This window comes from Eumetopias jubatus, unplaced genomic scaffold (genome assembly GCF_037043125.1).
Source record: "Eumetopias jubatus isolate StellerSeaLion01/CBP00866 unplaced genomic scaffold, mEumJub1_p1.0 scaffold_10, whole genome shotgun sequence".
Classification (NCBI taxonomy): domain Eukaryota; kingdom Metazoa; phylum Chordata; class Mammalia; order Carnivora; family Otariidae; genus Eumetopias; species Eumetopias jubatus.
Window position 1 is genome coordinate 33,779,539 of NW_028274816.1, and position 25,853 is coordinate 33,805,391.

Consider the following 25,853-nt stretch of genomic DNA (forward strand, 5'->3'; position numbering starts at 1 on the left):
GTGACCTTTGAGGATAAGTCATGAAAGACATTGTACCTTCCACCATGCTCTCTTGGATCACCCGCTCTGGGGGAAACCAGCTACCATGTCATGAAAACTTTCAAGCCGTCCAATGGAGATGCCTACATGGTGAGGAACGGAGCCTCCTGCCAACAGTCATGTGGATGAGCCATCCTCCGGCTTCAGTCAGGCTTCCAGATGACCGCATTCCAGATATCACGAGATGACCCTCATGAGGAACCCTATGCAAGACCAACCCAGTTCAGCTGCACCCAAATGCCTGACCCATAGAAACTGGGACGTAACGTTTGTTGTTTTAGGATCATATGTCTAAGAGTGATTTGTTAAGATATGTCTTAGGGTAATTTGTAGTAGATCTTGAGGTAGTACAATAGGTAATTAATACAAGGAGAAAGACCAAGAATGAGTTCATGAACAGCGAATGAACTATGTTTCAGTGGACAACAGTGTCAAATGTTGTGGCATAGCCAAATACCTCACACCTGGATGACAAGAGACCCCATATATCCACCCTGAATTTCATGTGGATCTCGATTGTGGAAAACAACAAAACCAATCAAAACCCCACTATACTCAGTATACTTGGTGTAAGAAAACTAAGAAGTTATCTATTATTCTTTTGAAGGACTTCATTCAAAACATGTTTTGAAAGGCTGCGACGCCTCTCAATAACAGTGGGCAAGTGTTTTACTGAACGTACCCACTCTACCAGTGTCCTCGTGTGGACACGCCACACCATTGTGGGTTTTACTGAACGTACCCACTCTATCAGTGTCCTCGTGTGGACACCCCACGCCATTGTGTTTTACTGAACATACCCACACTATCAAGTATCCTCGTGTGGACACGCCACGCCATTGTGGGCTGTAAGGTGGCAGAGGGCAGAGGAACCTGCCCTACAGCACCTGTACTGTTGGGTATGCCATAGGTGCTCATACAAGCAAAAGCTTAAGATAGGGGCACCTGGGTGGCTCAGTAGTTAAGCATCCAACTCTTGATTTCAGCTCAGGTCATGGTCTGAGTCGTGAGATCGAGCCCCGCATCAGGCTCCGTGCTGGGCGTGGAGCCTGCTTGGGATTACCTCGCTCCCTCTGCCCCTACCCCCCCCCAACAACAAAAAAAATTAAGATAGAAGACTCCAAAAACATTTTACCAAAAATGAACACTACCACTACCTCATATTTATGTGGTAATTTATATATCAAAAGTACTTTCCCGACATCTTATTTTGTGCTCACAACAAACCCTGTGAGGTGGGTGGTGGGTTTGTAGAAAAGGCAAATACAAGTCATTCCTATTTCCCAAGTGAGGAAAGTAAGAGGCTTCAGTTACTGGATTAAAGCCACACAATATCTTCATGGTTGCAGGTGTTCTGGTATCAGGTTGAGCACTTTTTCCAAAATACCCAGGTAGCATTTACCAGGGAGTATTCATCTAGCTTCCTCTTTCTGCCAATAATCTCAACACAATTCTAACGTAACCTTCTGCAGCAATCTCTCTGCCTTGTGCTTGAATACTGTCTTTTCTGAAGCTGGAATCATGAAACGGGTAAAGATTCTGTCTTCTTTTCACTTTGGTTCCTGTGCAACAGGACACCTTGAATGCCTTCCACAGCAGGCCTCAAGGGTGGCTGGACAATACCTCCATTGTTCAAAACATTCTTCACTGGAAGTTGCCTTCTGAGAACCCAACTTCTTCCCAGAAGAAAACCAGTCTACTAGTTGAGAGTTATGTTTCATTTTTAAATTACAAATGGCATCATTAGCTTGATCATCTTTCTTAATCAGATTTGTAGCTGTTTCCTAAACTTCAATCTAAGCTCAGAGACCAAAACTTTACAAACACTGCGTATATTCAAACATGCTTGTTACAGACTGAGGGCTTATCACAAAGACGTTCCAGAAAGGTTAGTGGCAACAGCACCCTCTGAACAGAATTCCCCTGACGAAGAAAACCCTCACAAGGAATATATAGCAACGATATTAATAAAAACAATGGCTTGTGTGTTGAGTGGCACTTTATATGTCTTGTCTAATTTAATCCTCAAAAGAATCCTATGAGGTAAGACAAAGTTCTGTTTGTTTAAAACTCAAACGTTACCACGCGGTCACACATGGGTCATGCCCTTTTATCATAAAGGGTAAGAACTGATTCCTAAATCCTACAGGAATGAAGAGCTAATGCCTCTCAACAGCTACCATCTCCTCAGAGGGTTGGTCTGTAGGGATCTGACCCAATTTGGGGTTTTTCACACATTTTCAAGCCTGTTAGTGTTTTGCCATTCTCATATCAGTGCACATTTTAGTCTATTTTCAGTGGATGCAGAGTGTAGAGAACAGAAATAAGTACATTTTTGGCTCAGAGAAATTCAAGACATTTCCAATCTTCCTCAGTCTGGCTCCATGGCTCCAGTATGATTTCTATCATACCCATCTAAAGGAGGATACAAGAAATTACATTTCAACTTTGTCTTTGCTTCTTTTTTTCTCCTATCAGGATTAGTGCAAGAAGGTAAGAAATGAAGACTTAATCCAAGAATCTATTCTTAAGTAGCAATTTGAAGAGCCAAATTTGCTACCAGATATCTATTTCCATCTATCTAGATATCTATCTATAGATATATTTAGATCTAGATAGACATTTTATGATTCATTGTTTGTGCGTAACACCCAGTGCTCCACGCAGAGCGTGCCCTCTTTAATACCCGTCACCAGGCTAACCCATCCCCCCACCCCCCTCCCCTCTAGAACCCTGTTTGTTTTTCAGAGACCATCGTCTCTCATGGTTCGTCTCTCCCTCTGATTTCCCCCCCTTCATTCTTCCCCTCCTGCCTAGACAGACATTTTAAACTCACAATTCTTGAAAACCATCTCAGCAAGTGTGTTCAGGTCCTTATTTCTAGTTCCCTCATAGTGACAGAACCACAAAAGCAGGCAGCCACGTGAGAACAGCTAGAGCCAAGAGTAAGGCCATCAGCCCATCCCCAACAAGACACTCAGAGTCATGATTCCCAGGACTTCTGCCATGACCATGGGCTTTAAACCATTCTACTACTTCCTGGAGGTCAAATGGCTGAGGCTCATAACCGAGCTCCTTCTGGGCCTTCTCTAGGCTAAAGTAATGTGTGACGCCAGTTTTGTAAACTTCTGTGCGGGTGAGGAAGGGCTGGAAGTTGTAGAGTTGACCTAAAATGAAGTGAACCATTTCTGTTAGGAAAGCAAAGCAGTAGATGAGGGTCAATGGCAGGCGGACAGATGGGAACGTGTAGCCTAGGCCCTCAACCAAAGGCCGGAAGAACTCAAAGTTGTTCACGGGCCTGCCATCTGAAATGAAGTAGGGCTGCCCAGAGGCAATGTGGCCCTTGTCAGCTTTCAGAGCCTCTGAGGCCAGAATGTGAGCCTGTACCAAGTTATCCACATGGACAAATTCAACCAGGCTCCTAGGATCTCCGTACACAAACTTGAACAGACCCCTCTCAATGTACCTCACTATCCTGGGAAGGTGCCTTTGTTCTCCAGGCCCATAGATACCAGCCGGGCGCAGAGCACAGGTTCTTAAGACACCATCACTTCTTACCAGGCTGGTACCATTGGCCTCCAGTACCTTCTTCTCTGCAATAGCTTTGGTCCGAGAGTAGTGATCAGGATGGAGGTGAAGAGGTAGGTAAGGCAGAGACTCATCTCCATTTCTGATAACTTGACCTCCAAAGATGACATTGAAAGTGCTGGTGTAAACAAATCTTGGCACCCCTCTCCTCCTGCAAACCTGGAGGATATTGTCTGTGCCCCCCACATTGACTTCTTCAATCAGGCTCCGATTCAGCTGCTCCCGCCCTGACATGCCATAAGAGGCAATATGGAACACACACGTGACATCCACATCCTGGAAGGCGTTCTCCACGTCAGAGAGGTGGCGAATGTCTCCATGGATAAACTTGATCCCTTCTGGAATAGAATGAGCAGGGCTGCTGATGTCAAACAGAATCACATGGAATCCTTTCTGGTTCAGAGCACAGCCTAGGCTGAGATGAGAAGCAAGTTAGATCAAATCGCTAGTAAGCTATGCCTAAAGAAAAGTGCATAAATGTAGGGCTGATCCAAGCCTTCTAGGCTCATCCCGAGTCCCTTACTTTACATGTTCATTGGTGCAACTCTTATGTACGTAAGTATGCAAATATTCAAAACTGAGGATCCACACGTCTACTCGAATTACACTGAGAGGTTTTATCTTCTAATACGGTGGCATCTACATGTTCCATTCCCCCCGCCCCCCGTTTATGAAACCACCACCCATTCTTTGGAATATTTATGAATAACAGAACTGCAAAAGAATAACTATTATTTCTAATGTTTTTGGTGATGTTAGTTATCTCCCTAATTTAATACCTTTACAAAGAATTTTTCTTAAAGTAGAATACATCTGTAGTTCTGAATTTCAGCATCTGAGCAGTGGGCAACCTAGTTCATTTCTGATTTGACACTATTCAAACAAGTAGAAACTGACACTAGATTAATGTCAGAGTTGAAGGCTCTGTTTTTTCCAGCAACTACCAGTAAAATAATTCCATGGACATGTGTGATTGAAGCACTGACCGGAAACCAAAATAGCCACCTCCTCCTGTAATGAGGACAGTTTCCTTTAGAGCTTTTTGGAAGTCCATGTGTGACAGTCAAAAGATCACGGGATCTATAAGAAAGAAGTATGCAACACTGTTACTGATTCCTCAGAGGCTACTGCTGCAGCAAAAAGCAGGGGGCTGATAAGCTCCCAGGCTTATGAAGACCACCAAAATGCCCGACATAATGGGCACTCCATGAAGCCATTTCTCCAATTTCCTTTTCTTCAAGCTCTGGAGTCTGGGGATTGATTGATCTATTACATTTCCACATACCATGATTACACCTTTCAAACGTACAGGGTTGCACAAAGCCTGACAAGTTCTTCTGGATGAGTGTACTAATTACCTCAGATGGCCAGAAAAGCTAACCGGTCCATCATGCAGCGATCAGTTGGTGTGGCAGCTACTGAGGCTGTTTCCAAACACACTGGATGTCACTCCCTGATACTTCACCCCAGACTTCTTCCCTTCAGTATGTAGGTCTGCTTGAATGTCACTTGCTCAATCAGAGATGCTTCTCTGATCCCCGTAAAAGAGCTCCCCTTACCTTAAATACTGCTTTGTTTCTTCATGGTACATTTCGCTATATAAAATTATCTACTTTTTTTTTTTTTTTTTTACTATTGCTCTCCTTCCAAGAGAACGTAAGTTCCATGAGAACTGAGACCTTCTGCCTCTTCCACTGACAGGTCTGTACCAGAACCTAGGACATGGCAGATGCTCAACAAATATTTGTTCAAATTATGGACGATTTTGAACACTGTGAAATACATCCAGTTCAGTAAAATTATGATGGGCACAAATGGCGCAGGGCTCTGCAGTGTGGAAGAGTCATTGTTATGTTTGGCAACGAACACTGCTACTTTCATTTAACTTCTCTTCTAAGAAATGCTGAGTTATGGCGTGAAAACAACACAAAACTAAATGAGACAGAATTCCTGCTTTCTGGAAATGATGACGGAGAGAGCCTTTTGCAAATATCTAAACTACAAAGCAAAAAGGAGAAAACAAGATTCCTGTCATATGTTGGTGTAAGCAAGGTGCTATGGGAGTGCCGAGGTGGTGTCGAGAGAAACTGATTCCGGAGGGCGTATTAGAGAAGACTTCACTGAGGCGTGAGTCAGGGCAACAGGAAGATTCAGGTGGGCTGAGGCAAGGCAGAGGGGTACCACAGGCTGAGGGGACATCATTAATGAATGGAACAGCAACAGGAACGCTGTGTTGGGCAATTAATATGGTGAGTCCACTGTGGTTGGTATGCAAACTGAAGCCAAAACACGGAGCTGGTGATTGAGGTGGGAAAGATGGCCTAGGGGTGGCTTTCAGACACCTCTGAGTTCCTGGTGGGGAGTGTAGATTCTATTCTTTAGACAGCTGAAAGCCTTTGTAGGTTTACTGAACAGGCTTGCTCCCTTTGGTCCTTGCTAAGGGTCAAGCTTTCCCTGGAGGAGGGTGAGGCTGGAAACAGCCAAGAGTCTCAGTAAAGGGTGATGGGACTGGGCTAGAGGCTTATCTGTGAGGAAGAAATGCCAGTGTGCTGAGCTGGAAACAGGACAGGATCTGGTGAGCAACTGAGACCCCAGTGGGCAGCGTCCAGGTGAAGAGTGTGCGGTCATTCCCTGAAACAGCACACACAGGTTTTAGAAATGTTCCATTTGGTTAACAGACGTTCTATTCTGAGTAATAGGATGCCAGATAACAAAGTTTAAAATATTCTCAGTATCTCCACAAGAATTCCACGAGGAAGGGACGCCTGGGCGGCTCAGTTGGTTAAGCAGCTGCCTTCGCCTCAGGTCATGATCCTGGAGTCCCGGGATCGAGTCCCGCATCGGGCTCCCTGCTCAGCGGGGAGCCTGCTTCTCCCTCTGACCCTCCCCCTCTCATGCTCTCTCTCATTCTCTCTCTCAAATAAATAAATAAAATATTAAAAAAAAAAGCATTCCACGAGGAGGGATTCAGAAAATGGACCGGGCCTCAGAGTCCAATTAGGAAAATTCCAACAGAAATTCTTCCTAATCTCTAATTATCCTTTGATTTTAAAATTGCACATTCCAGCGCAGTCACAGGACCACAAGTCAGCCATGGTTCATGTGCACATTAGTCATGCTGGGAATGTACAAGTTCAAATTATTAACACATCAGAGTACCTGCCAGGCCTATTCATGCTACTCCTTATTACTTTCCAACTAATTCCACAATGATCTGAAGCAAGAATTTATATAACTGACCCGATCAGGAGGGTCAGAGGAGAAAGGTGGCAATGAGTAAGGAAAAAATAATGATTTAGCAAGAAAACAGCGTGGAAACGAAGCCTATCCACCAGGTGGGTAAAACCTTCACAGGTTACCAGCCATTAGCATTACCACCAGGAGCCAAGGCCTCCTTTCCTGGTTCCCCACATCAATAAGCATAGAGGAAACGCAGTAGACACATTTCTCAGGAAATTGCAAGAAACTCCCAAGAACACTAAGCCAGAAGGGAGAAGAGTAGATACAGTTTTTCCTCAACCAGCTGCCTGATCTTTACACTTTATGGCTTCTCTTTTTATTAATTAGTTACCATCTGATTCCTTCTGGGACTGGGCACTCAATCTCAACTGCTTTAAGGTTCTTTCAAAACCCGGCTTTGTAATTGCTTTCCCCTGGGCGGAGGGTGAACGGTCACATCTGACCTGAGCAGTCACTCTAGTGGATATGTGTTAAAGTTAAGTGCATGAGGCAGAAAAAGGAATCTTAATTACAAACAAGAAAAAATGAAATTTAGATCCGCCTGACCTCTTGATAATACTAAGATAAAAGTGAGGGTAATAAAGTTGATATCTCACAGGGAAGTTATGAGAAAACTCATAAAAATGACTATAGGTACTTTAAATTTACAAAGCCCTAATTAAAATGCTAAGGATCAGTAAAAAAGAACCTTAGATTACGCACACAGTTCCTTCATCCCCTGAGTTCAAGATGACGCTAGTAACCCTCGGGTATAATGCAATATACAAATCTAGGTGCCACTGGAGTCCAGAACAGATAGGAGAATTGAAGACTGCTTTCATAAAAATAAAATTTTACTATGTTTGCTTCAAGGAAGACAAAAACAGCTCCAAGTCGTTTAACTCTGTGGTGGTATGTTTTAAATTACTGCCCAAGTACTACCTAGAGGCAAAAGGTAACTGTGTTCTTACCGTATTGAGATCAGGAAAATAATCGAGGCTAGACGGTTTAGAAATGGTGCTGTTCAAATGCCATGCATGATCTGAAAATTTGTGCTTAATACAAAGCAGTCAAAGCAATAAAGACGAAGTCAGTAAAGATGATAAGGGGAGTAACCCTGATAACAGGTAAAAGGGACGTACGGTATACAAACTAAAAGGCCAGACACATTTGGGAAGAAAATTAGCTGAGGGCATAGCATTAAGTGGAAAGTCGACATACTCCAGGGGGTAACATCGTGGTTACCAGGGGCTGGGGGCTAGGCGAAATGAGATGTTGGTCAAAGGGTACACATTTCCAGTAATAAGGCAGAATGAGTTCTGGGGATCTAATACGCAGCAGTATACCTGACTACAGTCAACAATACCTTACCATGTACTTGAAAGTTGCCAAGACTAGATCTTTAGTGCTCTCAGCATACACACAAAAAACTAATTATGTGAGGTGCCTGAGATGTTAACAAACCTTACTGTGGTTACCACTTCACAGTATAACAAATCATCACATTGTACACCTTAAAACTAGTGTTATGTCAATTATCTCAATTAGCAGGAAGAAAAAAAAAAAATCTTAAATTCCGCACCCAGAACTGGTTGTAAGTGGCTGAGCTAGACCCAGGGCTTGAAGCCAGATGTGCAGCACTCCCAAGCCTGGGCCCTTTTTAAGATTTATTTACTTCAGAGAGAGAGGGGGGTAGGGAGAGAGATGGCGCTCAGTGCGGGGGGGCATAGGAGGACGGAGAGAGAAACTCAAGCACATTCTGCACTGATTTCAGAACTCAGGTGGGGCTCCATCTCACGACCCTGAGATCAGGCCTGAGCTGAGACTGAGTCCAAACGTGCTGCATGGAGCACTGGGTGTTATCCGCAAACGGTGAGTCATGGTTACTAACATAACACAATTAAAAAAAAAAAAAAGTCAAAACTAAGGTCGTAGTAAAGTGGAAAAAAAAAAAAAGTCCAAAAGGACTGCGCTACCCAGGCGTCCTCCCCACCCCCCAAGGCTGGGCTCTTAACCAGGCGAGTCGCCCCCCACATGGGGTTGGGACAGTGCACTGTTTACTTACCACCTTTACAATTTCTGTCACACCTGGTACCTCCGCTACCTATTATGTTTGTTTAAACCTATTTACCTTTTTACAAGAAATACATTCATTTTAAGTGCGACCCTCACATTCCCACTTTAAATGGGAAATCAGAATCATTTGTCTAAGGGAAGGTAGTATTTCCAGGAACTGTGAGATGAAAACAAATGATCAAGTCTAGCCAGATAGAGATGCCTGATGAAAACTCTGAGCTTGGGGTCGGCTCTTTATAAAACAAAACAAAACAGAACAAAAAACACCCAGCGGCCAGGGTTTGAGGCCTCCGAGACATTCTAGAAAGCCCGGCGCGACTGGCTCCTTGGAATCCGGCAGAGAGCTGGAAAGGGGGGTAGTTCCCGCCACCAGGGTGGGCGTCACCCACTGCCGCGCCCCCTACCACCGGGCCGACCACTGGGCGCAGGCACAGGCGGGGCCGCCCACAGCCGCTCTGCCCTCGGCGCTCCCGCCGGCCGGGACCCCGGACCCCGCAGGGCGGAGGCGGCCGCCCTCCGACCCTGGCCCACTCACAGCGTCGAAGACGGGAGCACCTTCGGACCGCGACAGGCCAGGGTCCCAGGCCTCGCGAGCCCGCCCCCGCCCCGCCCCGCGCCCGTGCCGTCTGACCGGTCTCGGGGAGCCACTTCCGGGCCTCTCTAGGAAGGCCGGAGGTTTCGGCATCTCTATGATGTGCAGGTTTCACGTCCATCCTCGCCTGAGCTGGGCCGGTGGGTTTGCTCCAGGAATCTACCCTACGTACCCAGCCCGACTGTTCCAGCTTCAGGGTCACATCTACTTTTATTCCCACGTCCAATTTCTGCTTTCAGACTTCCGCCTCCGTCTTTGTGTACCCACAGTGCTGAGCACAGTGCCTGATAAATGTGTGTGTGTGTGTGTGTGGAGGGGGACGGGTGTCTCAGCTCAATCAGTATTGCTTGGATAGATAGATGGATGATGAATGGATGGATGACGGATGAGGCTCCATAAGACTCCTGAATATTCACCTGCATGTGTCTTTTTAACTCTCCATCTCTGAGCTTCCAGATTTATGTGTATGCATATGTTTTCCGGTGTCCCTGATTTTCCTTCTTTTTCAAAATTCCAGTAGGTGTGAGGGGATGGCAGTGGGACACCAGTAGCATCTGCTACGCACCAGAATCCTCTAATGCTGTGCTTTTTAAGGGTGCTCCATATTGAGGTTGCTGAGGAGTGGGCTTTCTCTCCAATCCCAGTGATTTCCTTGGGCACAGCTCCTCAGGTGTCTACTGAGGAAGTGGCTTATGACACGAGCCCTAAAGAATGAATAGGAGGCAGCCCAAGAAGAGAAGAAAGGGACATTTTGGTGGAAGAAACAACAGGGCAAAAGTGTAGAGTCGGGATTGAGTGTGATACGTCTGAGGAATAGAGAGGTGCAGGCTATGTCTGTTCTAGCAAGAAAAGGGAAATACGGTTCTGCATACTACTCAGATACTGGAGCCTCTTTACACCTCTGCTGTGGTTTCAGGGAATTGCAGCATCTGAAAAACACTGTCCTGATACACTTTGAGGGCTTCCTTCTGCCTCTCAAGATCCTTTCTCCAGGAGGCCACACTTTCATGGTTGGCGGTTTTCAAATGGTATGTGTTGTGATCAGCTAGGAGGTGTTATAACTAATGTCCTACCTAGAGTATAGTAGTGAGCATGAAGTAATGAATAACTTCCCTTTCTAGTCTTTAGACTTAGAGGAGGTATAGCAAGGAAGTAAGAAACAGACCTTGGAATCAGAGCAGTGGGGATTTGAACGCCGACTCTGCACAGAGGAATCCTGAGCTGATGAGATGAGGTGAGGTCTGTGTCCCCCACAGACACCTGCTGGGCAATATTCGCTGCTTCTGTTACAGAGCACCTTCAAGACTATACATGCAAAACGTTTACAGGAATGTTCACATCTGCACTATTCATAATAGCTCCAAAAAAGAAATAATCCAAATGTCCATTAATGGGTGAATGGGTAAATAAAATGTGATACATCCACACAAACAGAATATTATTCAGCTGTAAAAAGTAACCAAGTACAGACCTTCCTCGACTTACAGTGGGGTTATGTCCTGAGAAAGCCATCATAGGTTGAAAGTATCTTAAGTCAAAAATGCATTTACTACACCTAACCTATTGAATATCATAGCTTAGTTGAACCTACTTTAAATGTGCTCAGAACACTTCCATTAGCCTACAGTTGGGCAAAATCATCGAACACAAAGCCTGTTTTATAATAGAGTTTGAGTATCTTGTGTAATTTATCAAATACTGTATTGGAAGTGAAACACAGAATAGTTGTAAGTGGCTCAGTTGTTTATCCTTACGATAGCATGGTTGACTGGGAGCTTTCGCTTGCTGCTGCCACCCAGCATCATGAGAGAGGATCATCCTAAATATTGGTAGCCTGGGGAAAAGATCCAAATCCCAAATTCCAAATTCGAAGTGCAGTTTCTCCTGAAGGCACATTGCTTCCTCACCGTGGTAAAGTTGAAAAATCAAAAGTCGAACCATCCTAAGTCTTAGGTCAGGGGCCGTCTGTACTGATACATGCTACACCATGGATGAACCTAGAAAACATTGTGCTCATGTTTTTATTAGCCAGTTTCAGAAGCCAGTCACGAAAGACCACATACTTCATGATTCCATTTATATGAAATGTCCAGAATAGGCAAATCCATAGAGACAGAAAGCAGATTGGTTGTGGGAATAGGGTTTCTTTCTACAGGGATGACATGTGGTGATGATTGTATAGCTCTGTCAAGACTAACAATCCCCGATTTGTAAATCACCCTTTCCATGCGTGGGTTTTACGATATATGAATTATATAGCTCATTAAAACTCTTATTTAAAAAAGATTAAACCATGGGACATCTGGGTGGCTCAGTCGGTTAAGCATCTGCCTTCAGCTCAGGTCATGATCCCAGGGTCCTGGGATCGAGCCCCGCATCGGGCTCCCTGCTCCGCGGAGAGCCTGCTTCTCCCTCTGCCCCTCCCCTGCTTGTGCTCTCTCTCTCTCTGACAAATAAATAAATAAAAGCTTAAAAAAAAAAAAAAGACCACACCTACAATAACGTTTGTCTCTTTGCAATTGCAATGTCATTTAAGTAGGAGAGAACAGGATGGCCAATCATCCTGGACATGCCCACAGAAGCGTGCCGTAGATCACAAAATCAATACACGTAAGAGTTTAGGAGCCGCTGCCTTCGAGAAATAAGCACACTTCTCCTTTCCACCGGCCCAGTATGAGAGCTTTGCCCCCAGGACTCTCCTCCCCCCTTCCTCTTTCTCAGGGCAAAGAGAAAAGAGTACAGAACATGAGCAAAAGCGGGGTTTGTATAATAAATGGCTTCCAATTAGCTGCATTGAAAACCGAGAGTCGACTTGTATTAATTTTCATGATCAAATTATTTCATTTTGTCTCTCTTCTAACTGCTAGGGTAATTTTATGCCAGGATTATTTGAGTCATTCTAATTATGCAGGCATCAATATTTAGTGGGTGTTTACCTAACCCACGGCATACCCAAAGGTGTTCCTCCCTCAGACAGCATGGCAGTACGATATAATATGAATAGGTACGCACGGTACAGAAATGAAGTTCCTGTTATTTCCCCTTCTCCGTTTGTAAGGAACATTGAGGTGGTGTTTCTTGAAAGAGCAACGTGTATCCTATTCAGCTGCATCTACAAAACTAAAGGCAATCCCGTGAGTGTGATGAGTTCCTTATATGATACTAAATGCAATTCTTGCACAGATGTTTCATTAGGGATTCAGTTATGCAAGACAAATTAAAATTTACCATTTGTTTAGATTTTCCTTTTTGTAAAACCCTTTCCTCGCTAGTTGCCTGGTATTTGAATTTCTGTCACGGACAGTATCACTCTCCCGCTTTTCCTCTGGGAGCCCTTCTCCTTTGACTAACACTCCCCTCTCTATGCTCGCCTCTGTCTCTTCTTCCTCCTTCTCCTCCCCCTTCATCCCCCCCATCTCTCTTTGCCTCCTTTGATCTTTCTTCCCACCCCAAGATTCAACCTCCAGCTTTCTTTCCTTCTCCATCTACATCCTTTGCCTGAAAGAACTCTCTAGTTATCTTGGTTCCAACTCTTAACCCTGCACGAGGGACTCACAGACATATAGGATCTTACCCCTGGGAGCTATTTATGGGGAAGCCCCCCTATCTGAACCTCACGTCCAGAGGTATATTCCTTCTCTCCAGCAACACCCGGTATTGGCTGCGTCATTTTGACACTTCCTTCTTTTCCATCATTCTTGTGCCCATGTACTTTTGCCCGGCAAAGTGTCTCAGATTCATTCTCTCTTTCCATTGCTTCTGCTTCCTTTCCACTTTCCTGATGGCCTCCGAACAAGGGTAACACCCCAGAGTGTCAGAGCGTTAATCTTGGCTGGCCGAGGAGTGTGAATATGTCTTAGAGACAATCCATGTTGAGGCCAGGCCACAGAGCTCCCTCCTCACTCCCTTCCTCCCCTCCCAGGGTCTAAAAACCCCACGGCTTCCAGTCCTGTGCAGTAAGGCCAAGCTGAGAGAGAGCCCCAGGTAAGAGCGTAGGACAGGAGATGGGGCAATGCCGGGCACCACATGGACCACAGGACTTGGGAATGTGGAAGGAGAGAGATAAGAGTGAGAGAGGCTCCTGCCTCTCCATGGGGTGGCTCTGTGGAGTGGCCACTGTTCTTTCACTCACAGGCATCTTGTTTAACTAGGTATACTCAGAGTTGGGCAAATCAAAACAGTTAATTCCAATACAAGTGCCATACTGTGGGTGTGTCATATTTTTGCTAAGACACTTTGACCAAGGGTCTTAAATATATTTTATGGCAACTTTGTAACCGATTTACCTCTTTCAACTATGGAAGATATTCATCATATAATTGGCAAAGCCATTCCGCCTTGCCAAGTCAGTCAGCCAAATCGAAGTATTTGAGTTCTTTCTGAGTTATATGCCCCCAATGATATTTAATGATCAGCTGTTAGGGGAAAAAATTTCATATTTCCTTTGTAAAAATATTTTATTTATTTATTTGAGAGAGAGAGAGAGAATGAGTGCACGAGGAAGGAGAAGGAGAAGCTGGCTCCCCACTGGCCTCACTGAGATGTGGAAGCCTGTGGTGAAGTGCTTCTGGAAGGTACTCGTTGGGAGTAGGCCCAGAGTGAGTTGTGAGCTGGTAACTCTGCAGGGTGAGGGAGGAGAAGTGGAAGGCCATGCCACAGTAAGGATACCTGTCATTGGACTTTGGGTCCGTCCTAATCCAGAATGATCTAATCTAAAGATCCTTAACTTCCTATCATAAAGATGGTGCCGAAGGTGAAGAAGGAAGCCTCTGCCCTCCCAAAGCCGAAGCCAAGGCAAAGGCTTGGAACGCCAAGAAAGCAGTGCTGAAAGGCATCCCCAGTCACACACACAGGAAAAAGTACTCGAATATCCTCATAAGAGCATCCCCAGGAGAGACAAGCTTGACCACTCTGCCATTATCAAGTTCTCCCTGACTCCTGAGTCAGCCATGAAGAAAACAGAAGACAGTAGCACACGTGTGTTCATTATGGACATCAAGGCTAACAAGTTCCGGATCAAACAGGCGGTGAAGAAGCTCTAGGACACTGACGTGGCCAAGATCAACACCCTGATCAGGCCCAATGGAGAGAAGAAGGCATATGTTCAACTGGCTCCTGATGATAATGCTTTGGATGTTGCCAACAAATTTGGGATCACCCAAACTGAGGCCAACCGGCTGAATCGAAACATAAACTTTTGCACCATAAAAAAAATAAAAAGTTTTATTCTTAAAAAAAAAAAAAAAGATCCTTAATTACATTGGCAAACACACTTTTTCCAAATAATATCACATTCACAGATTCGTGGATTTGGGACATGGACATATCTTTTGGGAGCCACTATTCACCCCACTACAGTGATGTACATGATTCTTCCATCCCTCCCTCTCTCCCAGGCCCAACTCTCAGGTCATTAAAATCCAGAGGAACTTTGCCACAGCTGACTTTACTGCTATACATTTTGTTTTGCAAACAGAAAAGAGAAGTTGAGTTTCATGCTGAGTTCAGAATGGTAGAGAGAAGCAGTGACTGACAAGAGGCAGAAGGAACTATAAGAGGGCAGGTCCCTAGGATCTTGAGGAATGTAGGCAAGGCTTTGACGACCCTAGGCCATAGGATGGGGAATTTGAGCCAATCTTATCTGGATCCCGACTAGGAAGTTCCAGCTGGTATCTGTGTTATAAGGACGTAAAATGTGATCATATTATATATTCTACTTTGTAACCTGCTCTCTTCGCTCAAAAAATGTTGCAAATGTTTTCTCAAGTCATTAAATATTCTTCAACAACATGGTTTTTAATGGCTGTATAGCAGTCCATCAAATGAAAGTACTGTAATTTATATAACAAATCCTTTATGGTTAGCCATTTAGGGTGTTTCTATGTTTTACATATGATAAATAACACTGAAATGAACAACTTCCTCTATAAATCATTGTGCACATCTTTGATTATTTTCAAATGGGCTCATTTTAAATAACCGTGAACAATTTTGCAATAGCAATTTCTGCTCATTGTTTTCTTTATGAACTAAAACTTTCCCTTCAGGCAAAAGGAAAAAAAAAAAATGGAAAAGAAGTTCCTGGAACATCTGGCTTATGGTGTAATTTACTTTTGGTATTCAGCTGTGCTCCCAAATTCTGAAATGTTGTCTTTCTAATAGACTCATCCTAGATTTAATCTCCCTTCTGGAGATACAGATGCAAGTGTGTTTCCTTCTGTGAACCTTCAGCCTGGGAGCCACGACTATATGAGAGAAGCCATGCCCAACTGTGCATTGGTGCCTTCAGCCCCTACTTCTCAATTTGCAAGTCCCGAGGAAAAGGGACAGAAACTGAAAGAAAGGAAATCTTGTTGAGACCGAAAAGATTCTTGTGATAATGGCTGCCATTGAAAACTCCGATATGCCAGGCCTTTTACACAGATTATCTTTATAGCCAATATGAGGTATGAATTATCATCCCACTATTGGCAAGAGGCGCTGTGGCTCGGAGCAGAGGGAGCCGTTCATACAGTCAAGTAAATAGCAGAGCCGGATTTCTACCCAGAACTTAGCTAACTCAAAGCTACCATATTGTCTATTAGTGGGGCTCTTACATTTTTGAATTTTGAACACTGGTAAGATTTCAGACCAAAATTTGGGAAGACATGTAGGCTTGCCAGCTTTTAATTTTGTCGAGTAAGGGCATCAAAACAGAAAAAACAACTAAACTGTGGTATCCTCTCATCACCATTTCATTCACCAAAATATATTTTAATGCCAAAAAGAGAGGAAGGCTGTAGTCTCTGAGGATAATCCTTGAAATTGAATGACTTCAGTCTCATGCAAACTCAGCAGATGTGCTTACTGGACCATCATGTCACCATGGGCCAGTGAAAAGTGGTTACTATCTCTCCAGCACATTTAAGAATTGCTTCCAGAAGCTGTATTATCATCAGTGCCTTGATGGAATGGTTGCTCGGGCTTGCCTGACCCGCGTGGAAGGAGATACATGGCCTTCCTTCTGCGGCAGGAAGAAGCCGGCACACCATTCAGCCTAGTGAGAGTTGGGTCATTCATGCTATTATCCCCCTTGATTCAGAGTAGAATTCTCACACTCTGGCCCTTCCCAAAAGGGAGGAAAGGAAGTGAAGACAGAGGCTGTAGACTAATTGCAAGGCATTTAAGGGAGAATAAGAAAGGAGAGCGATTTGGAGGCATGGGCAGAAATAGTTTTATACATGTTGATTCCTTAATGTACGCATGAGAAATAAGCTGTATAGGTAGAGAACCAACCCGTGTCAGTATATAACGTGGATAAGTCCAAATACAACTCAGGGATCTTTCAAGCTGGCTCTTTACTAATGTTATTTTTTTTAATTTTTAATTTTTATTTATTTATTTATTTTTATTATTGTGTTCAGTTAGCCAGCATATAGTACATCATTAGTTTTTGATGTAGTGTTCAACGATTCATTAGTTGCATATAACACCCAGTGCTCATCACCACACGTGCCCTACTTAATACTGCCCATCGCCCAGTGACTCCATCCCCCACACCCCCCTCCCTAATGTTACTGTTTGGATACATAATGTCAGATAGAACTCAGGGATTTTTTTTTTAAAGATTTTATTTATTATGTGAGAGAGAAAGAATGAGAGATAGAGAGCACGAGAGGCAAGAGGGTCAGAGGGAGAAGCAGACTCCCCACCGAGCAGGGAGCCCGATGCCGGACTGGATCCCAGGACTCCAGGATCATGACCTGAGCCGAGACCTGAGCCGAAGGCAGTTGCCCAACCAACTGAGCCACCCAGGCGCCCAGAACTCAGGGAACTTTCAAGCTGGCTCTTTCCTAATGTTTTTGCTTTGATACACAATGTATGGGAGGCAAGGACAATGGGTTAATGTGTTTGACTTTTCCATTCTTGATGCTGTTTTGTTCTTTGCTGTGCTTAGTGCCGAGAAGAGAAGGAAATCAGCCCAAGAAGAAGAGCACAGATAAAAATATCAGGATTTAGCATGCCACCTCCTGTTCACAGAATCTAGAACTTATTCCCTAAATCTCACGAGTATAATTTCTATTGTTGTCTTAGGAGCAGAGCCCTATAGCTTTCTCACTTTGGTTCCCACATTGCCTGCTGACAGTGAGAAAACTTTTACCGGCCGGGGCGGGGGGCTCTCTAAAAAATGAAGACAACATAGAAAATTTCTCATAAAGTTAAATTTATTCAGTATGAGACCTTATTTCATTCTGAGACTGTTTCCTTTTTTCTTTAGTGTTAAAATACCTTTTCTTTTGTAGACTGTTGATAGTTGATTTTTAAATGCATTCTTACTCGGCAAAGTTAAATGGTGGAGACTGAATGTGTATCTTTCTCCTTTTAAAAAGATTGCACTGGTTATAAAGTACAAAATTTGGGAAGTACTGATCTAGGCAATTTTATTATTTAGTTGCAGTCTAATTATTTAGTTACAGTCCCAGGAAATTATCAGCCAGAATCACATCAAAGATTTGTAAGAAGATTACACAGTACAGAAACTAAAAAATGTAAAACATTTCTAAACTTAAAGGTAGGATAACTTTCTCTCTAATACTAAAATCCAGATTTGGATTTTATCAACAAACACCTTTGATGTCATGAGCATATTCATAGATTAAAAACTCTGAAGAAGCACTTCTGAGCTCTGAAAGCCCCAAGCTCCCAATTTTTGTCTTTTTCAAAAAGAGAAAGAAAATGTCTTCTGAAAACCATGGAGCAGAGGGGAATCTGATTCTCTTCATGACTCTTAGGAAAAGAGTGGTTTGCGTAATCTTAGAAGAGGAACAGATGGTTACTAGGACGTAACATGGCTGACCAATAAATAAACATGTCAGATTAGGATGACTCTATTGCTTAGTGGAATGAGTAAACACACAGATTTTGGATTTCAGCAAGGGATTTGACAAAGTCACTTTTGATATCATTGTTGGCAAAATAAAGAAATGTCAGATGATTAATATCAACTTGAAAGATTTCCAGAGGTATGTCACTCATAGCTATATTGTAATTGTCTATTTACTGGTCTGTCTCCCTAATTAGAATTTAGGCTTCTCTGTGAGGGCAGGAACCAAGTCATTTTACTTACTCTTATATTCTCAGTACCTAGAACAACACCTGGCACATAGTAGTAAATATGTGGTGAATGAATGAACATCTTATGAAATGTCTTGTTTCAACACTTATAAAGCTATGGAACATTCACTTAGGTTTTCCCATGATATGTCACTAGGAGGAAGGGATAGAGGACCTAATCTTAACATGAACTTTAACAGGGTTTTCATTTACATTTTCATACAAATAAGATATCTTATAGGGACAGGGAGAGCTGAGCCTTACCAGACGGTATAAAAAAGACTTAGGAACTTTGCTTCTGGTAATGGCAAAGAAGATAATTAGGATCAACTCTCTTGCTGAGGGCTTATCCAACAGAGCCAGATAAAATATAACTCCTCAAAGGCATCAAATGCTGAAAGAGAACAACTGCCAACTCAAAATTCTATGCCCTTGAAGTGAATATATCCTTCAAAAATGGTGCAATGAAGACATTTTCAGAAAAAAAAAAGATTTCATCACTCGCACCCACACCAAAGAAATACTAAAAAAGGGGGCCCCTGGGTGGTGCAGTTGGTTAAGCGTCTGGCCCTTGGTTTTGGCTCGGGTCATGATCTCAGGGTTGTGAGATCAAGCCCCGTGTCGGGCTCCAAGCTCAGTGAGGAGTCTGCTGAAGTTTCTCTCTCCCGCTGCCCCTCCCTGCACACTCTCTCCCTCTCTCAAATAAATAAATGAATAAATCTTAAACAAAGAAAAAGAAAGACTAAAGAAAAATGATCTCAAGGGCAAGCATGGTGATAATGGGAAGGAATGAGAAGCCGCAAAAGGCTAACTACTTTGTTGGAAAATCTAAATGACTGTTGACTGTATAAAACAAATATAATAACATCCTGTGGGATTTGACATGTCTAGATAATAAAAATTTATGAGGACTATAGCATATAACTAAGGATGGTGGGGAGTGGTGTGCAAGTGTCCAAAGGTCCTGGCATGATCTACCAAGGGAGCAAAAATACCAAGTCATGGTGAACTTTGGTAAGTCATTTAAGTAACTGTTAAAAGAATCACAAAGAGTGCATCCATATCAAGGTAATAAGGGGGGAGGGTGGAAGAATAACAAAGAATAATTAATTCAGAGGAAGTCAAGAAAGTAGAAGAAAAGTAATAAAGAATAGAAAAGACTAATAGAAGGTAACCAGTAAAATGATAGATTTAAACTAAACGTATCAATACTTACATGAAACGTAAATGAACTAAATTGCTTGTGTAAAAGACAAAGATTGTTACACTGGAAAAGAAAACAAGTACCCTAGTATCTGGTGCTTTGAAGAGACTATCTGAAATGTAAGAATTCAGCATAACTGAAACTATGAGGGATGGAAAAGACCCTCTTTGATATGCATGGATCAGTGGAACAAACCACAGAATATACATTCTAAGCACATGTGAATGTTTATAGAAATCAACTATGTGACGGGCCATAGAGCAAGACTCAAGATATTTCAAAGGACTGAAATCACCCATAATATGTTTTTCAATATGAGTAAAGTTAAGCTAGGAAGTGCAATAAGATATCATTAAAATTTCCCATATGAAATTATAAAATACATTTCTTTTTTAAAAAGTTTATATTTATTTATTTCAGAGAGAGAGGTGAGAGAGAGAGCACACAAGCATGAGCAGGGGCAGGGAAGAGGGAGAAGCAGACTCCCCACTGAGCAGGGAGCCCAACTCGGGGCTTGATCCCAGGACCCTGGGATCATGACCTGAGTCGAAGGCAGACACTTAACGAACTGAGCCACCCAGGCGCCCCTGAAAGTATAAAATATAAAATTTCTAAATAACCCATGTAACAAAGAACAAATCCTAATAGAAATGATAAAACATTTTTCATTGAACAATAATGAAAATAGTACATACCAAACACGGGGAATGCAACTCAGACATACTTAAAAATATCGTTCAGCCTTAAAATGCATTTAGTTTAAAAAGAAAAAAGGCTTAAAAAACCATCCATCTAGAGAAGTTAGAAAAAACTTGATAAAGCACCTCACAAACAGAATATCACATAGCCAATCAACATATGAAAAGTTTTTCAAAATTATTAGTCATCAGAGAAAAGAAATGTGAAACTCAATTAGATCCAACTGCAGATCTATCAGGATAGTTAAAATGAAGCCTGACAATACCAAATTTGAGGAACAGTGTGGAGCAACTGGAACTCTCATAGTCTACTTGGAAATGGTGCAATCATTTTAGGAGGAAAAGAATGGCACTAAAGCTGAATTCATGTATACGCCATGGCTTCCATAGTTCCAATCCATTGAATGTACCCAAGGGCAATGGATACACATGTGCTTCAAGATATGTTTATAAGAATATTTATAGCAGGGGCACCTGGAGGGCTCAGTCGGCTAGGCATCTGCCTCTGGATTTCGGCTCAGGTCATGATCTCAGGGTCGTAAGGTTGAGTCCTCCCTCCGGCTCTGTGCTTAGCGTGGAGCCCCCTTGAGATTTTCTCTTCCTCTCCCTCTAGGCCTCACCCGATAGCCAGCAAAGTGAAAAACTCATTTTTCCGTTAATACAATGGAGAAACAAACAGAGGTATATTTATGCAACAAAATGCTTTACAGCAGAGGTTGGCAAAATGCTTACGTAAAGAACAAGATAGTGAAGATTTTCGGCTTTGCAGGTCTTATGATCTCTTTCTCGACTAACCAACTTTGCCATTGTAGCAGGAAAACAGACACAGAAGTAAGTAAATAAATGAGCATGGCTGTACTCCAATAAAACTTCATTTACCAAAACATGTTAACAGACCAGATTTGTGCCATCGTCTGTAATTTGCCAACCCTGTTTTCTGCAATGAAAATTAGTTATCCATACAACATGGATGGATCTATACAGTGTCAAGTGACCCAGCTGACATTAATATTATACGATTCTATTTATACAAAGTTTAAAAAAACTGGCAAAGCTAGATTATGCTGTTAAAAGTCAGGATAATGGTTATTTTTGAGGAAGAGAGAAAGGAGAGTAATTGGGAGGGAGCATGAAGGGGGTTTCTGGGGGTTGCTGACAATGTTCTTCTTCTTGACCAAAGGGGTGTTATAATTTCTTTCATTCATTGAGATATGTGCATATATTTTTATACATATAATTATATATACATTATATAATATAAATATGTTTATATATATTTATAATAATATATTACTATATATGTATATGTATAAATAAAACTACTATCTTCATAGTTTTTTGTAAATCTATTCTTTTTTTAAATTAATTAATTAATTTATTTGTCAGAGAGAGGACGAACAGCGGGAGCAGCAGGCTCCCCGACGAGCAAGGAGCCAGACATGGGACTCAGTCCCAGGACCCCAGCCGAAGGCAGACGCTCAACTGACTGAGCCACCCAGGTGTCCCTGTAAATCTATTCTAAAATAAAAAGTTTACTTAAATATATTTTTACATCTATTTATTTTTATTATAAATAAATATATTTACTATCATATACTCATAGAGGTATAAATCTAAAACATTAAATTATATTATTATAAAATTACTAATATTTATCATACTTATATATGATCATATACTTAAATAAACTTTTAACTTTAGAATACCTTTAGGCTTACTGAAAACTTTGAAGACAGGATGGAGTTCCCGTATACCCACAGGCACTTTCCCATACTCACAACATCTTCCATTACTGTGGGGCATTTGTCACAACTAATGAACCAATACGATACATTCTCATTATCTAAAGTTCATGCTTTATTCAGATTTCCTTAGTTTTTACCTGATGTCCTTGTTCTGCTCCAGGGTCATATCCAAGATCCCGCATGACATTTATTGCTCATGGCTCCTTAGGTTCCTCTTGACTGTGACCATTTCTCAGAAGTTCCTTCTTTTAGATAATCTTGACAGTGCTGATCAGGCCTTTTGTAGAATGTTCTGCAATGACAAAGGGGCCATTTTCATCACATGACTTACCACTGTTGATGTTGACCTTGATTACCCGGTTGAGGTTGTGTTTGTCAGGTTTCTCCAGCATCAGCTTACTCTGTTTCCCTGTCTCCATGCTGTGCTGCCAAGCTCATTAAGTGAGTTCTGCGTCACCTCCTTGAGTGGGGAATATCTACATAAGTTACTTGGAATTTTGCCATGTGGGACATTTGTCTTTTTTCCTCCATTTATTTATTCCATCATTTATTTATATCCACATGGATCCGTGGATATTTATTTACATTTATATTTTGGACAATTTCTCCACGTGTATTTTACAACAAAAAAACTTCAAATGACAACAAACTTCCTACAAAAACCGGAATTTTATTTGACAGCAAACACAGTGAGGGTCAACTGAACAAGAGTCAGTTATCAAATGAGCAAATGAGTCTTTAGACATATGAGTAAAAATGTAGCTTCAAGGCCAGGGGAGGTAATAATCTCACCCTATTCTGTACTATTTGCACCGTAGTGAAAAATATTGTGCCCTGTTCTGGGTCCAACCTTCCAGGGAAGAATTAACTGGATCCCATTCTAAGAAAGGCCAGGCTGCTAAGGATCCTTGAAACTTTATACAGTACATAAGATATGAGACCTATTTGGAATTAATGATAATTGTGGAGTTTAGACATCTTCAACTCACACACGTCAATGACAGAACAAAGACTTGATCCAGCCCCAACTTCTGGTTGTCTTCTCCTAGTGTTTTTCTCTCCCACTGTATGAAATAGAGAATGAGATATAGAAAATTTACACAAATTACAAATCAACACTTAAGACATTAGTTATTGTCCAAAAAGTGTGAAAATCACAACAAAACTTGTGTTACCAGCAAGACTTCCCTGATGTCCATGAGATGATCTGTTATTACCTGTCCCACCCAGTCCATACCATGAAGTTTGGGTGACCATGACATCAACACGTGGTCATTCCCTGCTTGGTGAATCACACCATCACCATGCCACCCTCACCATAATAATGACATGTTCTTCACTTACTGCAACATGATTTTTTAAGTGTTTGAACTCTTTTTTTTAAAGATGTTATTTATTTATTTGAGAGAGAGAGAGAGAGAACCAGGGGGAGAGTGAAAGGGAGAAGCAGACCCGCCAGTGAGCAGAGCGCAACGCGGGGCCCGATCCCACGACCCTGAGAGCAGATGCTCAACCGGCTGAGCCGCCCAGGTGCCCCAAGTGTTTGAACTCTTAACCTTGTGGATGCTTCAGGCACTTTGTGCCAGATAAGCCACATTAGGATGTCTATAAGGGGCATTTAAGAGAATTGAAGACTATCAGCCTGGAGAAGGAAGAGAGCAATCTTCAAATGTCTGAAAGAAATAAGGAGTAGATGTGGTCTGTGTGACTCCAAGTGGCAAAGAAAGGACAGATCACAGGATCAAACTTAATCTAGAGGAGAACTTTCTAATAATGTCCTCAACTGGAAAGTCAGCCTTCAGAGGCTTGTCTGTGCCTGTGATCAGAGGTGTACTGACAAGATGACCACTTGGTGGAGATGTTACAGAGAGAATCTAACGTGAAGTTACTTCCAATTCCCTTCTAAACTCAAGGGCCACTGGTACTAAGGAAGTGTTCGTTCCAGGATTCTCAGAAATGTTTTTTTGTTTGTTTGTTTGTTTGTTTGTTTTGGCCCAAGTTGGGAAATCCTCTCTGACGGGTAAGATATCTTGTCTTCAGAAGCGCCTTTTGGAAGCCACCTCTACCAGCAGAAGGAAGCAACTCATTTACCCGTTGGCATCATTAGCGAGAATAACTCGATCCAACTGGCTCCTTCCCCCAGAAGCAGCATGCAGAAAAATGAGACACTTCCAAGCAAGGATGGCCTCAAGGATAGCCCTAAAACAAAATGATGGGGACAAAAAGGAGATACAAATCAGCTCAGCCAGATGGAGGAGGTCCTCATTCAGAGGCAGGGCAGCCCTCAGATAGACCGGGACCCTAAGGTCCTCATTCAGGGGCCAGAAGGAGTTGGGCTACTTCTTACTGGAGAATTCTGCGTCTCCATCTGTGTTCCCAGTTGATATAAGGCCTTCCTTTCCCCCACCATCCAGCCCCACTAGTCACTGCTCCTGTGGCAGCTACTCCCCAAGGTCAGGAACTGGGTCCATATTATTCACTGGTGAATTCCCTCATGGCTGGTGCAGAATCGGCCACCGAGAAGGCACTCTGTAAAGATTTGCTCTTTCCTTTATTCATTCAACAGATGTTAATTATGTACATGCCATGGGACTGACACTAGGCTAGGCATTTTGTGCACAGTGAATAAAAAACAAAAAACAGATATGGTTCTTGCCCTCATGAAGTTCATGGTCTAGTAGGGGAGACAGAACAGTCTTTTTTTTTTTTTAAGATTTTATTTATTTATTTGAGAGAGAGAGCGCAAGAGAGCACAAGCAGGGGGGAGCGGCAGGCAGAGGGAGAAACAAGCTCCCTGCTGAGCAGGGAGCCTGGAGCAGGACTTGATCCCAGGACCCTGGGATCATGACTTGAGCCGAAGGCAGATGCTCAACCGACTGAACCACCCAGGTGTCCTGAGACAGAACAGTCTTAAAAATAAATTATGTTCAGAATTATGAATGGAGCTAACTGCAGGTAAGGGGTGAATACAGTGGTGATGGAAGAGATTGAGGTTGGGTGGCGAGAAGTGACATGGAAGCAGGTGTCTGAAGGATGGCAAGGGCAAGAGCTATGTGATGAACTAAATGAAGAAATGAACATGTGATGATGGGATTGGCAAGAACCTTCTCCTCTGCCCAGGAGTCAGTGCCAGGCACCCGGGCATGTGGGTGGCTCAGTCGGTCCAACCCTTGGTTTTGGCTCAGGTCTTGATCTGAGGGTTGTGAGATCCAGCCCCATGTCGGGCTCTGTGCTCAGTGCAGCGTCTGTTTGGGAGTCTCTCCCTCTGCCTCTGGTGTACTCTCTCTCTCAAATAAATAAATAAATCTTAAAAACAAAACAAAAACAAAACCTTAGGGGGCTGGGTTCCCTTTCTTTAGAAGAGGAAATGGAGCCTCAGGAAGGGCTAGGAGGTGGCAGAGTCAGGATTTGAACTCAGTTCCACAGGGCTTTACAACTCACCATCCTTTTTTTGTTGTTGTTATTATGCAAACCAATGAAACATGAGTGAAGAAAAGAATCAGTGCATAAAAGCCAAACCGTGTGCTTTTTTTTTTTTGTATACAAGAAACCCACTTTATTTTTTTAATTTAATTTAATTTAATTTTTTAAAATAATTT

The 25,853-nt window shown here is 42.7% G+C and overlaps 1 protein-coding gene across 2 annotated transcripts; it reads right to left on the reverse strand.

Moving 5' to 3' along the window:
* Nucleotides 1-1,200: 1,200 nt before the first annotated feature.
* SDR42E1 (short chain dehydrogenase/reductase family 42E, member 1) lies at nucleotides 1,201-9,517 on the reverse strand. Of its 2 annotated transcripts, none has more exons than XM_028096762.2 (3): nucleotides 9,458-9,517; nucleotides 4,614-4,707; nucleotides 1,201-4,042 (listed from the first exon to the last, which is right to left on the reverse strand). In XM_028096762.2, the coding sequence occupies exons 2-3, from the start codon at nucleotides 4,679-4,681 to the stop codon at nucleotides 2,929-2,931; spliced, it is 1,182 nt and encodes a 393-aa protein (XP_027952563.1). In that variant the 5' UTR covers nucleotides 4,682-4,707; nucleotides 9,458-9,517; the 3' UTR covers nucleotides 1,201-2,928. The 2 variants fall into 2 exon arrangements, with proteins under 2 accessions (XP_027952563.1, XP_087883632.1); XM_088027506.1 differs by having other exon boundaries at nucleotides 4,614-7,901; nucleotides 9,458-9,498.
* Between the last annotated feature and the right edge of the window lie 16,336 nt (nucleotides 9,518-25,853).